General features: G+C 40.6%; 1 protein-coding gene and 1 long non-coding RNA gene across 7 annotated transcripts in view; one reads left to right on the top strand and one right to left on the bottom strand.

Moving 5' to 3' along the window:
* Positions 1-16433, top strand: part of LOC123362851 — a 109952-nt gene that overhangs the window by 46236 nt on the left and 47283 nt on the right. The window lies entirely within an intron of this gene.
* LOC123362849 (sodium channel protein type 5 subunit alpha-like) overlaps positions 1-16433 on the bottom strand; it is a 169369-nt gene that overhangs the window by 15952 nt on the left and 136984 nt on the right. Inside the window, exons 20-23 of the mRNA XM_045003355.1 lie at positions 12164-12318; positions 7563-7736; positions 6267-6389; positions 709-987 (exon numbers count right to left, since the gene is read on the bottom strand). Coding sequence (XP_044859290.1) covers positions 709-987; positions 6267-6389; positions 7563-7736; positions 12164-12318 — 731 coding nt within the window. The remainder of the gene's footprint in view (positions 1-708; positions 988-6266; positions 6390-7562; positions 7737-12163; positions 12319-16433) is intronic.

The following is a 16433-nucleotide window of genomic DNA, read 5'->3' on the forward strand; positions in this document are numbered from 1 at the left end:
GTGCTTCTGAGATGGTGCAAAGGGACTATAGTCTGTCCAGAAATGCCCAGCACAGAATTCCTCTGGTGTAGGCGATCTCCTTACTGACAAGTTTGTGACAGAGTTGGGCTCTAGGTGTCAACCCTCCCTCACCCCCTACCAGTGTAGAAAGCATGTCAGGGGCAAGGAGGACATGTGTTGCAGTGAAGTTCCACTACAGTGGTCCTCCATTGGTTATAGCTGATTAAGGATCCAAATCTAATGACAAAAAACAAAGCTGCCTGACAACAGCTCTAAATTGTTTTTTTTGGGGGGGGTTGATCACAACAAATCAGGGAATTGGAACCAGCCCACTGTTGCTCTCTCCCCACTTCCCATTTCTGCACTGAGCTTTACTCAGTGCAGGAGAGAATTTTGCATTTAGTTTAATGAAATTATAATAAACATTTCATGCCGTCTTCCCAGGAGACAGCTGCAAATCAGAGGAGCACATTTTCAAATGGTTACATAATAAGTTCACAGTTCACCACTGGACACTATATGTGTATACACTGGAGGAAGGGACCCTGAATGGGCTAACCATATTGCCGGTCTGAACATGGGGAGGGGATGAGACAAAAGGCTCCCCAGGGCCACTGCTTCCCACTCCTTGCAGATGTGGGTAAGCAACTGGAAAAACCTTGATTCCACCCCACCCCACAATGTGCCAGTCAGCAAAATAGAACTTACCACCTGAAGAAGAGCCAGATAACCAGAACCAACATTATCAAAGTTGACTGCAACATTTATCCAATATATTTTTTGCGTGTCATTATAGTTTAAACAATCCAATTTGTTCTTAATACTGTTATTTATTTCTGATTTTTCTTCAGTCAAGTTTACGCATTTTCCAAATTTTCCTGCAAATAGGTTCACTCCCATGATACTAAAAACGAGCCAAAAAATGAGGCAGACAAGCACAACGTTCATGATGCAAGGGATGGCACCTACTAAGGCATTCACAACCACCTTAAGAGAAATGAAAGAAAAACATGCAGTTACTATAGGTATTACATGTGCAAAGCCTTAAACAGCTATTTGCTACATTCAACTGTTTTGAAAATCTAAGGCCTGGTCTACACTGGGGGGGGGGGAGTCGAACTAAGGTACGCAACTTCAGCTACGCAAATAGCGTAGCTGAAGTCGAACTAACTTAGTTCGAACTACTTACCCGTCCTCACAGCGCGGGATCGACGTCCACGGCTCCCCCGTCGACTCCGCCACCGCCGTTCGCAGTGGTGAAGTTCCGGAGTCGACGAGAGCGCGTTCAGAGTTCGATATATCGCGTCTAGATGAGACGCGATATATCGAACTCCAAGAAATCAATTGCTACCCGCCGATATGGCGGGTAGTGAAGACGTACCCTAAGCAACTCCATGTCATTTCAGCAAACAATTACACACATGAGTAACTTTACTCTCATAAATACTTCTACTGAAGTGGCAACTATTTTGAGTAAAGATTCTTACTCTATAGTGTTGGCAGGATCAGGCCCTTCGATTGTCAGTTCTTCTGGACAGGAACCTGTTTTTTGTTTTCTGTGAAACACCTAGTGCACTTGGGGGCACTACTGAATAACAATAAAGTATTTGAATGTAATGGTAGAATATTCACTTTTGGAGCTTCCCTTTTTTTGTTTTGTTTTGAACAAGATTCTAAATACATTATTTCTTCATGAGGATTAATATAATGGTCTGTTTTGATTCATGTCAGCATGACATTTATTCATGTTGTTTGGAAAATCAGTTATTAGAGGATCAATAATGAATCTCTCATAGATATGTAAAGGTTGCTGCAGATATTGTAACTTCCATGAGACGTTTTGCACAATTCAAGAGTAACCTGGAAAGTGTCAGTTCAGCATGTAAGTTTTGAGCAGACTTACAAGCTCCACTGGTATGAAAAAAAAGATCTACCATAATCTCTCTTGGGGAAATAGCAGAAATTATGACCAACTTACATAAATTACACATTCTGACTCATGCATGATGGTGACTTTAACTTCCAAAGTGGATCTCATTACATCTGGCTAGGTGTTTCAAGGAGTAACCTCTGCTAATGATCTCATAGAGTAAACAGATGTCAAAGCTGTCACTTCCTGCTTAGGACAGGAACGTCTGTTCACTGCCCAGTAAAGGGCAAAGTAGAACCCAGTACCCCTCAAAAGTAGGATATGGGTGATCCTTTACCTTCACACAGGGCACAGCCAGTGGGGCGAGCTAGCTTCCCAAAGGCAACACTTTGAAAAAGAGCAGTCAAGCAGGCCACTGGGAATCCCCTCCAAGAAATATTTAAAGTGGGAGCCTGGGCTTATTGGGAGGGTGCAGTGGGAGTGTCCTAAACTAAGTGCAAATATAGCATGACATTCACCCTATATTCAAGTGAATACATTTCGGATTCATAACAAATCCCAAACCCAGGCAAGCTTTTCTTGTTTCCTTACAAGTTTCATACAACTTTCAAATTAGGGGAAAGAGCTGGAAAGAAACCTCAAATGTTGTACTAGTCAAGTTTGTGCTTGCTGGGTTTGACATGGCCAGAAAAGCCTTCAAGATCTATATGGTTTGAGCAGAAACTATAGCATTTCCAAGACAAAATGATAATGTTAAGGTTATAAATAAATATCTTGATTCAGACCAACATTTTTAGAACACTGGGGACAAATCTGTAGTTAAGATTGTACAAGCTGTCTTAACTATACCCCTATATCCTCATGCTGCCTTTACTGATACACCAAAAACCCTCCTCTCTATCTGTCCTGTTTCACATAATTTCCGGTCTGGATTACAAATCATCATGGACCACCGATCGCAAATGGCCTACAGACAATTGTATATAATCTTTTGGTTCACTTCCCTTTTATAGATCAGAGACATCAACATCTTACTGTCCATAGACAGTTCAGATGATTGACAATCCCCCGTATCAACTTTCCTCTATGGCCAACAGACAACAAAGATATCACATCAGACTTGTAATATACCGATAGTACAGCTTGCCCAAGACAGGTGTATAGAATGCCACTTCTACAACACATTTTCCTTTCTTTCCCGTTATCCTAATAAAGGCTCTCCAACTGACGCCGTGGGGCCAAAGGACTGGGAGGGGAAGAAGCAGCTGTGTCTAGAGCACAGGACCCCCACAGTGACAGACATCACCTTCATTGGATCTACCAGGATCTGGAACTGATCCCCTGGCAGTGGCAAAGTCCTTATGTAGGATCTTCCCACATATAGGTAATGCTTAGCAGAAAAAAGAAAAGCAGTAGATATGTTACTTACAAAACTGCCTTCAGCTACACTTGTGCAATTCCTGTGGAATTCAATAGGGGTTGCATAGTTTTAACTGAGGAAAGATTTGGACCAGTTATCCAGGTTTCAAAGCCTTTCTGCCACATAAAATACTTTGACTTAACATAAAAGAAATCTAAAAATGCATTTACACCCTCTATCACAACATGTAATTGTTTTCCCACTATATTACTAAGTTTTTGCTACTACTATATGCCAATGACTCACATTAGCACTCATATACAATGATCTAATAGTCTTTCTATAAATTCCAGTCTATATTTGAATGAGTTTGCTGCTCAGTTCTTTCATGCTATCAAAATTACTGTCTTCTCTGCTGACACAAGCCTTTTTTTCCTCTTTTCTCTGACACTTCTGAGCCTGAGCCAAAGTGATATTGATTCACAAAAATGAAATTTTACCTATTTTTGAAACTGAGTATGAAAATGCCAGGTCTTAGTCTCCATCGTATCACAGTATTTCACTTTCTTCTAAACTACTAATATAGTATTTCTCTACATATCACAGAAAAATGACATTACACATTCACAACAGGTAATCTTGAAGGCCACGGTATGGATCAGATCCTCAGTTACTGTAAATCAGTATAGTGTGTCCTTCACAACTAGCTTCAAGTAGTGTGAGTTTTTGCAATGTGACCTGGAGATGCTGAAGGCAAGGGTCATAGTAGTTAGGTGAACATATAAGATTCAAGGGGCAAAGTATGACTTTAGACACTCAGTTGAATCCCCAGCTTTTTCTATCACTAGTGTGTACAATATCATATTGTGAGTGACCAAGGTAAATTATTTTCATTATTAATTACGATTATTAATTAGTGAATTTAGTTCTAGTGAAAGGGTCAGAACTGGCAGGCCTGGAGCTGGAATTCTTATATCCATAGAACATGTATGTAGATTAGTTAATGATAGCACAAATTTCCCCATAGTATCCAACTAATGTCTCAACCTTGAAGTGCAATTACTATGTTGGGGGAAGAAGGAGGCAGAGGGGAGATTATCTAGTTTGCATTAGAGATGGGTCTAAACCAAAACCTTTAAACAATCTTTGGTAAATGTTACGGAAATCTTAATCCAGTTTCAAACTTCACTGTTGGTGCATCTTTCTCTTATGAGTTGAACCATAATCTCTGGTCTAAACTTCTCCAAACTCTGGGAAAGTTCGGATCTGAATATTGTGAGTCGGACTTATCTCCAGTTTCCATGTACACTGAATTCTTGACCTTTCTGCAAGTAATATCAACAAGGGATCGAATTGTTCTGATGGTTTTGTTACCTTAATGCGGACAATTTTACTTTAGAAACAAGAATGGGGCCATCAACTTATTGAACATCCTATAGATATTAATGACTTTTAGTTCATACAAACATACACTGAATCTGAATTTGATATAGATATAATAGGCTCCCTATCTTAATGCCAGTCTCCTGAGTTTATATAATTACCGTATATTCCGGCGTATAAGACGACTTTCTATATTAAAAAACAACCCCCAAAAATCGGGGGTCGTCTTATACGCCGGGTATAAACAGCGGGCGGCTGGGATTTAAAAGGCTCTGTGCTCCCCGCCACAGCGGGCAGCCCAGAGCCCTCTGACTCCCCGTCGCGGCTGGGATTTAAAAGGCTCTGTGCTCCCCGCCACAGCGGGCAGCCCAGAGCCCTCTGACTCCCCGCCGTGGCTGGGATTTAAAAGGCTCTGGGCTCCCCGCCGCAGCGGGCAGCCCAGAGCCCTCTGACTCCCCGCCGCGGCTGGGATTTAAAAGGCTCTGGGCTCCCCGCCGCAGCGGGCAGCCCAGAGCCCTCTGACTCCCCGCTGCGGCTGGGATTTAAAAGGCTCTGGGCTCCCCCCCTCGGAAGGGTGGGTCGTCTTATAGGGCGAGTATAGGCCAAAACCTATATTTTAACTGTAAAATTAGGGGGTCGTCTTATACGCCCCGTCGCCTTATACGCCGGAAAATACGCTATTACATAATTAATACGTAGTTATCTTTCCTTAGCACAATTAAGGATTTTGTGTTTTCGAATATAGTTTTTGCTTTCATTTATTGAAAAAATTATATGGTGCCTTGCTATGTGTGTCTGCATCAGAAATCTTATGTGGATTTGTAAATGTTACTTACACTGCTAACCTACATATCATGTGTTGCCATGTGATCTGCAGTATTAGTGGTGCACTTGCTGATATAGAATACAATTATAATAATTTGCTAATCATGTAATGATAAAAAAGAAATACAAAAATAACAAATCCAGATCCCTAAAGGTCAAATCCTGGTCCAATTGAAGTCAATGAGAGTTCTGTGGACTTAGTAAGATCATCAAACAAAAACAAACAGATACGAGAACTCCTGGAGAAATATTAATTCACCAAGAAAATGCAAAAGCGAACAAAAAAATGTTTGGACAAACAATGGACAGAAGTCATATGGTTACAAGCTAATTATGGCATTCCAGATTTAAACTGAAGTATATCAAATGATTTTTTATTTTTATTTTTGTAAATCTATTTATAAATTTTCCAGATTTATAAGTGTAAGGTTACTTTTCTTCATTCTTTTAAAAAAATTCTCAAACACTTTGTGACTGTTTCTATGTCTGAATTCAAGTGGAAGAAAAGAGAGAGAATCCAGTCAAAATCAGCCAAAAAGGAATGATTTTTGAAATCTTATTGTTCTCTGTGTTTCAATTCATTGTTCTTCAAACCACTATGAAAAATCCAAACATATATAAACTTTGAGCACGATTTGATTTTTTTTTGCCATTTCAGTGTGTTTTTTACAAAATAAAGTTTTAAAAACTCCTCTTAACATTTAACTCAAGTGTAACCTTAACTATTGTGCAGCACCATAATGAAAGCAAACCCATATGAAATAGGGTCCTTTTACATGCTTGATGTTCACAAAGAGAAGCTTCAGTAATTGCTTTATTTACTCTTACCCTCATCCCTTCAAATTGTGACAATGCCCTTAATGGTCTCAAGGCTCTCAGGATTTTAAAGGATTTCATGGGTTCCATTTCGGCATATCCAAGTGAGTTAGCTATAAGACTTGCTAAAGAGACCTGAACAGAGAGAGACAAAAAATATTAGCAAAATCCTGCCTTCTGGTTTTCTTTTTTCCCTTTTTAACCATGCTTACCAAAGTCCTATCCATGAAAGTATGAAATGGTAGCCTGTACAGTACAATAGAAATGCACCTTAATGGGACACTAACAGGTATAAAATAATGAGTGACATGCAGGCCACATTGAAGTTAATAATAAAACACTCAGTGATTTCAGGGGTGGCAAGATTTCACCCAATCTATTTTAACAAAACAAATGTACTTGACCTGTGTTACTAATGCTATCTTAGATTATTAAAGCTGTAGGAATGTTGAAGCCAAAATTTTAACAAAATAACTATTTTTATTGCCCAAATTGAGACACTTTAAAAGGTCTAGCAGTTGAGGTGTGAAAACCAAGGGAGGAGAAACTGGTTCTGTAGTTGGCAAGCCATTCACAGTCTTTGTTTAATCCTAAACTGATAGTGTCAAATTTGCAAATGAACTGAAGCTCAGCAGTTTCTCTTAGAAGTAGATTGATCTAACCTCGTTATCTCTAGCTTGCTTCTTGCTTGCTTATATTTACCTGCCCCTGGAAATTTCCACTCTTGCATCCGACGAAGTGGGCATTCACCCACGAAAGCTCATGCTGCAAAACATCTGTTAGTCTATAAGGTGCCACAGGATTCTTTGCTGCTTTTACAGAACCAGACTAACACGGCTACCTCTCTGATATTTAAAAGGTCTGTTTTTTTAAAAGGTAGATGTGCTCGGTATTTTCTAAAAATCAGTTCTCCTTCAAATGAAGCAACAGAGAGTCCTGTGGCACCTTACAGACTAACAGACATATTGAATCATAAGCTTTCGTGGGTGAATAGCCACTTCATCAGATGCATGAAGGTGCCTCAATTTGGGACATAAAAAAAAAAGTGAACATTTGGGTGTTCTATACTACATAATCCAGTCCACAGAACTGATCAAATACATTGGGGAGGGATAGCTCAGTGGTTTGAGCATTGCCCTGCTAAACCCAGGGTTGTGAGTTCAGCCCTTAAGGGGGCCACTTAAGCATCTAGGGCAAAATCAGTATTGGTCCTGCTAGGGAAGGTAGGGGGCTGGACTCAATGACCTTTTCAGGGTCCCTTGCAGCTCTATGAGATAGGTATATCTCAATTTAAAAAAAAATACTTACACCTACAATTAGGAAGTCAAGCCAACACCAGGCATTGGTGAAATATTTCTTGAAGCCATAGGCCACCCATTTCAGAAACATCTCCAGGACAAAGATATAAGTGAAGATTTTATCAAAAAATTCCAACATCATTTTAATGTTTTTTCTTTTCTCAAGATGTATATCTTCAAATGCCTGAAATAATAATCCTTAGCTATAAACCCACTCTACAGAAATTTCAATGGAATATTGTAATGTTGTGAACAGTTACACAAGAGTTTAACTTTACACAATAGTAGTCACTCTGAAGGTAATCATGATGAAATGGACATTAGACACTGTGGAGGGGCTACAAAATATTACCGTACATAAAAAAAATGTGAGTCCTTGCTCCATTATACAGTTGAACTTCTTTAGTAAATTTGTATTTTGTGGCACAGCAATCTATTTTTGGCAGAAATGTGTGTGACAATAATGTGGGAAAAGAGAAGATACAAAGTCAGTGAAGATGAGTGATGGAAATGCCAACTTCGCTATATTTTATGCTTCTCCATATATTACATCAGCATCTATGAATCCTCCAGGTATGAAAGCTGAAAGGACATTGTGTGTGGCCACTTTTTTTAGTGATGAAGTAATCACACATAGCTGATTATTTCAACAAGCGAAGAGCAGGTTCTTAATCAAAACTCTGTGTGCATTTCTGCTCTAGCCATACACCCCTGTGGAAAGTTGACATGTTTCTTCAGATAAAGAAGATCCCCTGGGAAAACAGAATCTTAGAAGGAGAATTTTGAGAGGGAGCAGCAGTAGATGTGATGTCCCTCAGATACTGAATATGTTACATGTGGAAGTTTGGGAGTTGCACCCCGTCTCTACGAGAACCCTGATACAAGAGTAAATAGTTATAGTCTCAGTAACAACTACCACAAAAACAATGAGGAGACTGGTGGCACCTAAAAACTAACAGATTTATTTGGACATAAGCTTTTGTGAGTAAAAAAAACTACTTCTTCAGATGCATGGAGTGAAAATTACAGATGCAGGTATAAATATATTGACACATGAAGAGAAGGGAATTACCTTACAAGTGGAGAACCAGTGCTGACAAGACCTAATTCAGTCAGGATGGATATGGTCCTCTCCCAGTAATTGAGGAGGAGGTGTCAATACCAAGAGAGGGAAAATTGCTTTTGTAGTGAGCCAGCTACTCCCAGTCCCTATTCACACCCAAATTAATGGTGTTAAATGTGCAAATGAATTGTAGCTCTGCAGTTTCTCTTTGAAGTCTGTTTTCGACGTTTTTTTGTTGAAGGATGGCTAGTTTGAATAGGGACTGGAAGGGGCTGTCTGCTGTAGTGGCTTTACTGTTCTGCTAACAAAACAGAAACTAACATGAAAGTGACTTCCATGGTGACAGGTTTCAGAGTGGTAGCCATGTTAGTCTGTATCGCCTCATTTTTGCTAACATGAAAGTGAGACTCTGCAACTGAGTGCAGAGTGACCAAACTACGTAAAGGTGCAGAATATCTCATTTCTCCACCTTCCATTAAAATACTTTCCAAACATATATACATTATCATTTATGTGGATAACATAAAACACTATATAACCTAACTAAAAATTGTGGGTGGACTACTGCAGACTCTTAAATTGCAAGGGATTATTCTACCTTGGAATAGCAACTCTAGTTAATGTGACAGGGCAAGGCCTGATGGCTACAGTAAAGTAGTGAGGAAAAAGGTATGTTAGCCCCAGGCTAAACAAATCCCTGGTACCATGGTAACCAAATGGCAGTTGGTCCAGGTTAATCAAGACACCTGGGGCCAATTAAGATCCTTCTAGAAAGCAGTGGAGATAGCTAGGTTGATTGGGACACCTGAAGCCAATCAAGGGCTGGCTGGAACCAGTTAAAAGCCTCCCAGTTAGTCAGTGAGGTACACATGTCAGGAGCTGTAGGAGGAAGTTGTGCTGTGGGAGAGCAGTACACACCATATCATGCACAAGGAAGGAGGCCCTGAGGTAAGGGTGAAGTGGATCTTGAGGAAGTGGGGGCTGCTGTGGGGAAATAGCTCAGGGAATTGTGTGTGTCCTGTTTCTAAAAAAGTCAGCTACCATAGCTGATATTATTAGGGTCCCTGGGCTGGAGCCTGGAGTAGAGGGTGGGGCCAGGCTCCTCCCTTTGCCCTCCCCTGATTAATCACTGAGACTGGGAAACAACAGAGACTGTGCAAGGGAGGATAGCTTCTCCTCTCACTGGCTTATGATGAAAATGGTTCAGTAGGCTGTGACCTTTGCCTCTAGAGAGAGAAGGGCTATGTGAAGTGTCACAGTGAGCCTCTGAGGCTAGCGAAATCCACCAGGAAATGCGGGACCCACGGAGACAAGGACAGAGCTTTGTCACACTAAACAATGTATAAGTTCAGGTGCAAGCACTGGTTTTTGCACTCTCTTGGTGGGGTAGGGAAGCAATGTCTGGTACAACAGGAACAGTCTGTGGTACAGAATCAACTGGGTCTGGTACTAAAATTTGTTCCAACAAGTCATGAAAATTAAGAGTTGAATGGAAGGAGGTTTGAGCAGAGAGTCCTGCTGGAATAGTCATGGATTCTGGTACTTGTTGAGGATGCAATTGGTTCATATGTCATTTCCACAAAGTACCATCACATAGTTTAAACATGAAGGAAAAAGGTCTCATACATTTCACAAGTTCCCCAAGTATCCATTTCACTCAACAACTGTGAGTCCACATTACATCTCCTATTTGAAAAGAACAATGACGAACCTCATGTAATCAATCACTTTGCATGGAATTTGACTACACATAAGGCAACATCAGGACAGAACAGGTCCCAAAAGATACCCAATGATTGCTTCAAAAAACAGTTGCAGTTGACTGCAAGGTAGTAGCACATGGTGTACTCCTGAAGACAAACAAGAAATTGTCCAATTTCTGCTGATGACTCAAAATAAACTTGCTTAAGTGTTCGTACAAAGTGTTCCACTCGTCCATTTTTAGCAAGATGGTATGGAGCAGAACATATGTACTGAATTCCATTTGATGCTAGGAACCTCTGAAATTCTTCTGAACAGAATTGAAATCCATTGTCACTCACCAACTGTAACAGTAGACAAAATTGACTAAACAAGGCATGAAGATGTCTAATGGTCTTGATAACTGTGTTAGAAGTCATTCTGAAAACTGACCATTTCAAATGGGTGTCAGCTAAGACCAAATACATAGAATGTTCTAATGGTCCAGCAAAGTCCACATGAACATGTGTCCTCCAAGGAATCTGAGGCCAGAACCAAGGGTGTAAATATGCTGGGCCAGGTTCATGCTGAATTTGCTGACATGTAGTACAACACTTCACCTTCCTCTCAATGTCTTCATCTATCCCTGGCCACCAGACAAAACTCCAGACTATAGCCTTCATCCATACAGTGCCAAAATGACCATCATGAAGAGCATCTAAAACATGAGACTGAACTGATTTTGGAAGGATAACTTGGATACCCCATAAGATGCAACCTTGATTCACAGATAATTCAGGCTGACGTGACACAAATTGTGTAAACTGGGGATTCATAAGATCTAACACTGTACTTTGTAGTACCATTCTTTTCATAAGAGAAAGCACATCATCCTTAACAGTTTCTTTGTACTAGTGACAGGCAATCTATCCATCAAATTGAGATAAAACACTTTGTCTGCAGTTCCTTTGGACTGACAGGAGCTTGGGCATGACATTGTCCCCTTGGGACAAAAGCTTCAGTCTGCTACCTGTGCCTCAAAGTGACTTTTTTCCTTTTTAAAATAATATTATTTAGTTTACTTTTTCTCCTTGGGCAGGCAGTGAGAGCACTGGACAGCCATGGGTTAGAAGCTCCAATGTTATATTTGGAACCAGCAGACAAGAAGATAGACTTAGGGACTGCTAATTTAAATACAGCTGACCACTTTATTGTTTTGGCAGCAAAACAGAAACTAACATAAAAGTGAGTCTCTGCACCTGAGTGCCGTATGACCAAACCTTTTAAAGGTGCAGGGCATCCCAAGTCTAAGAGTGTAAGTCAAGAGGGAGACAAAAATTAATTAATTCTTCCAGCCCCTCAATATGTAAGTTACACAAACCTAGCTCCCTTTACACTTATTTAATTTACACTAACTTACTAACTTGTAACTTTCACACACAGACACATGACACTTCTGTCCTGGGGAGTTTTATTTTCAGTAATTTTTAGGGGAGTATTTTTTCAGATGGATACAAAAATCTAGTTCAAAAGTAGATTCAGCTTCATGTTCCAAGAGAATTAGCACCGGGAAAGACTCTTTGGTCTTAATGATGAACATAAAAATGATAGTCTTTGTGTGTGAAAGAACTGCCAGACAAAGCTTCAGAAAAATCAATATATAACCAGAATGGAAATCACAGCTTGTTAGAGTTGCTCATTCTGTCATTCAACTTACTGTATTTTTCTAATTATTATAAAAAAAGTTAGCCCTTTACTAGGCCAGTTTTCTTCTTCTTCTCCCCACATCAGCTTTGAAAATACACCCTCTTTCCTGTACTAAAAAATCATTTATAATTCAACTAGATATGAGAGTAAGTTAAATTTACCAGGCTTCCACTGCTTAGCAGAATCACGAATATGATAAAGCTTTCGAACCAGTTGTGTTCAACAATTTTGTAGCATGTTTTCCTCAGGTTCCACCATGTTTTGCCTGGAAACTTTGTGGTATTGAGTGAACAGCAAGGGGAATGTCGAATACAGCCTGAAAGAGGAACACATGGTAAATAACTGAACATGAACATCCAGGACTGCTATAAAAATTTCTGAGTTCAGGGGAAAGTCCTTGATCACCTTAAACTTGTGTCTCTGCTGTTTCATCTCTCTGTCCATTTTCCTTTGAAAACAAACTACAAAAATATGTTTAAGCAATGAGGAATAATTGCACCGTTTAGTGAGCTACCTTTCCAATATTGTTGAGAACACTGGCAACACCCTCAGAGTGATGATGTTCAGATTCACAAAACAAAGGCAGCATAAAATAACTAATTTCATAGCTTTACCAGCATTTTCAACAGCACGGTTAGCACTGGAATACGGAAGGATAATGCAGTTAGCAGAAGGAGTTATTGCATCATAAAAATTAAAGATAAAGATGAGCTGTCGGGTCATCTAGTTCACCTTCTTAACAGTGTATTATTTTGTTCCCTACATTCTAACTTCTAGTCATTTATTCATTCTAGATTCAAATGTACAAAGCAACTGGGTTTCCACCATACACCTTGAAAGAAGATATGGAGGTTACTTAACTGTAACTGGAGGTTGAAAAAGGTGGTCCCTATCTGTATTCCACATATGGGTACTCATAAGCACAGTGCACCTGAGACTGGAAAATCTTGTGAGCAGAGTCTATTGGTCAACTCTTGCATCCTGGAGATTCTTGTGCTCAGTATCCAAAGTGTAAGGGGAGGTCCAGACTGACCACCTCTCCAGTTCCTTCTCTACTACAAATCCAGTCATGATCCAAAGCAGAACGGAACGAGGGCAGTTAGTGGAATACATATAGGGGCCACACATCTCAAAGAACATCCAGTTACAGTAAGTAGTTACCATTTCTTCTTTGAGTGCTGGTCCCTACATGCATTCCATATGTGGGTGACTGGTAAGTAGTAGTCAAGTAGGAAGGAGGTGCAAAGATGCAGAGGGTATCGATTCTGTAATATTGATGTTCCAAAGACTGAAATCAGCAGAAGAGGCTTGGACTAAAGCTTAATGCTTTGTGAAGGTGTGGATGCAACTCCAGATTACTGCCTTATAAATGTTCAGCATAGGCACTTCTCGGAGACATGCTACTGAAGTAATCTATGCTCTAGTGAAATGGGTCCTCATCCCATTCAAGACAGGGAACTGTGCTAACTGAAAGCAAGGAGGAAACAGTCAGAAATCCACTTAGAATCTCTGAGCAAATATTGCTTGACCCTGTGTTTATTCTGCTATAGCAACTAATAATCTAAGTGGTTTTCCTAACTGGTTTCACTCTTTGCAGATAGAATGCCAAAGCTTATCTGACATAGAAGTGAAGCCTCCTTTCCTTGCTGAAGGCATGAGATTTTGGAAAGAAAACCGCCAAGTAAATTGATTTATGTGGAACTTGGAAATTAATTTAGGAATAAATTTCAGGTGGAGATGAAGAGATGCCTTCTCTTTATCAAAAGTACTGTATGGAGTGTGGGCCATAAGTGACCCCAGCTTCCCTTCTCACTGACACGAAAGCAACAAGGAAAGTGACTTTCATAGACATGTGGGATACTGAGCATGTGGCCAGTGGTTCAAAGCATGGCCTAGTAAGTAGAGTACAAGGTTGAGGTCCCATTACAGTGTTGGTGGGAAGATCCTAATGAGACACTTTAGGAATCTAGTTGTTATCAGCTGAGTAAAAACAGAGTAGCTTTCTACCCAATGGTGAAAGGCACTAGGCACTGCTAGGTTGATCTATAGCAAGCTAATAAAACGTCCTGATGTCTTGAGAGTAAGGAGGTAGTCGGGAATATCTGCAGCCTATGGAGACAACTAGTTTTGTTGCAGCCAGGTAGAGATACGCCTCCATTTAGCTAGATAACATTTTCTGGGGGAGTTTTTTCTACTGTGATTGAGAATAGTTTTAACAGCCTTGGAAAATGAAAGCTCATCCAAAGAGGTGAACAGAGGTGAAGAGAGTCCAGGTTGGGATATCTGAGCCCACTGTTCTCCTGAGTTAACAGATCCAGGAAGGGTCAGATGCTGATGGGAGGAGTGGTTAACATTCACAGGAGGTCTGGAAACCAGAATTGCCTGGGTCAGTTGACTCATGCTTTGTTGTGACAAATTTTCTGCAGAACCTGGGGTAGTAATGAAATGGGTGGAAAAGCATACCCTCAGGTGGTCTACCTCAGGATATCAGAAGTGTACTGGCCTTAGAATCCTGACCTATATATGTTGAATTTCTTGTTCTTCTTGAAGATCCGAAGATAGTGTTCCCCAATGAGTGAAGATTTTGTTGAGCACAGAATTGTGTAAGCTCCCACTCATTGTTGGTGGAGAAGTACTCAGTGAAATTCTCTGCCAGCAAGTTTTGTATGCCTAGGAATTAAGTCGCTGAGAGTGTGATGGTTCCAGATATATCAATGCCATGAGTGTACCACTTCTTCTCCTTTTTTATGTAAGACAGTCATGTTGTTCAACATTATCTGGACATGTTGGGACTGCACAGGTGGGAGGAATGCATTGCAGGCCTTTCTGACTGCTCTTGGTTCCAGGAAATTGACGTGCATCCTGTCCTCCCAAGGTGTCCATGTACCTTGTGTTGTACAGTCACCCATGAGGCATATATCTGTATTGTAATCATGTCGGGTGCAGGAGGGAGGAAAGGTACTTCGGAGTGCATTTGCTCTGGATTTTTCAGTCAGGTGAAGGATGCTATGACATTGGCAGGGATTGTCACCTTGAGATTCATGCTATATCTGTCTGGTAAGTAAAAAGACCAAAGCCAGGCTTGTAGGCAGCAGAGGTGAAGCTTGGTAAATAGTGTTACGTAAGTACAAAGGGACATGTCCTAGCAGGGAATGACAGACCTTGACTCTAGTTTGAGGTCTGTGAGTGACTTGTTTGATCAGGCTGTTCATAGCCTGGAATCTGTCCAGATGGAGGCAGACTCTTGCTGAGGTTGAATCTAGGGTCACACCTATGAAGTCTATGGTATGTGTGAGAATCAAGGTGGATCGCTCCATATTTAGGCAGATTCCCAAAGATGCCAGAAGATGGAGCAAGTATAAGAGTGCCACGTGAAATTCCCAACTGCTACCACTGAAAAGACCTTTGTAAGGACCCTAGGTGCTATTCTGTAGGATGGGTGAAAGTTCACATGAAAGTAAAGCATCTTTCATGTCAAGAATCACAAGCCCTGTATCTTTTTCAAGGGAGGGAATTATGGATGCCAATGTAAGCAAAACGAATTTTAATTCGCAAATAAAAATATTTAGCTGACAAGTCAAGAATTGGTATCCATCCTCCCTTTGTCTTGGTAAATAAGAAATACTTGGAATAGGACCCTTTCCCCCAATGTGCAGAAAACACTCACTCTATAGCCTCTTGTGAGGAGAGAGTCTGCCTCCTGATGGAGGATTTCCTTGTGAGAGTGTCTCTGAAGAGGGATTGGAAAAGAAACTAGATGTAGCCAGAGTGCATGATATCTAGTACCCATTTGTCCATTGTTATGGCCCTCCAGTTGTCAGTGAAGTATGCTAGGCAGCCACTAAAGGTTTAGGAAGCAGCAGGAGATGGTGTCTGTGATGGTTTGCAACTCTTGAATGTCTCAGCAAAAGTAACTCTTTGCTGGTGAATGAGGTTGGGTGGCTGATATGTTGGTGGATGAGACTACATATTTTGGTCCTTGGATCTTCTGGCACTTGCAGCACAGTCTGTATGGAGAAGGTGGTAGAAAGATAGTGGGAGAGGAATTGGCTTCTACAGCTGTTTATGGTATCTCCTCTTATGGGCAGGGAAATAAATGCCAGTGCAATGGAGGACTGTCTTGAAGTCCTTAATGAGTGTAAGGACTCATCTGTGTTCTCTTTAAAAAGATTAGACTTGAAGGAAAGATCCTTGATGGTATTCTGAACCTCCCTTGAGAGTCCCAAAGAGTGAAGCCACAATTCACGCTGCATAACTTTTAGAGTTGCTATGGCTTTAGATGTGGTAGTAGCCATGTCCACTATGTCTTTGCTACCAGTTTACCCTCATCAACGTGGGTTTGAAATTGGACCTTCTGTCACTGAGGGAGTTTCTCCTTAAACTTCAGGAACTTGGAGTACTTCGTAAAATCATACTTCGCTAATAGGGCCT

Source organism: Mauremys mutica, chromosome 2 (assembly GCF_020497125.1).
Source record: "Mauremys mutica isolate MM-2020 ecotype Southern chromosome 2, ASM2049712v1, whole genome shotgun sequence".
Taxonomy (NCBI): Eukaryota; Metazoa; Chordata; order Testudines; family Geoemydidae; genus Mauremys; species Mauremys mutica.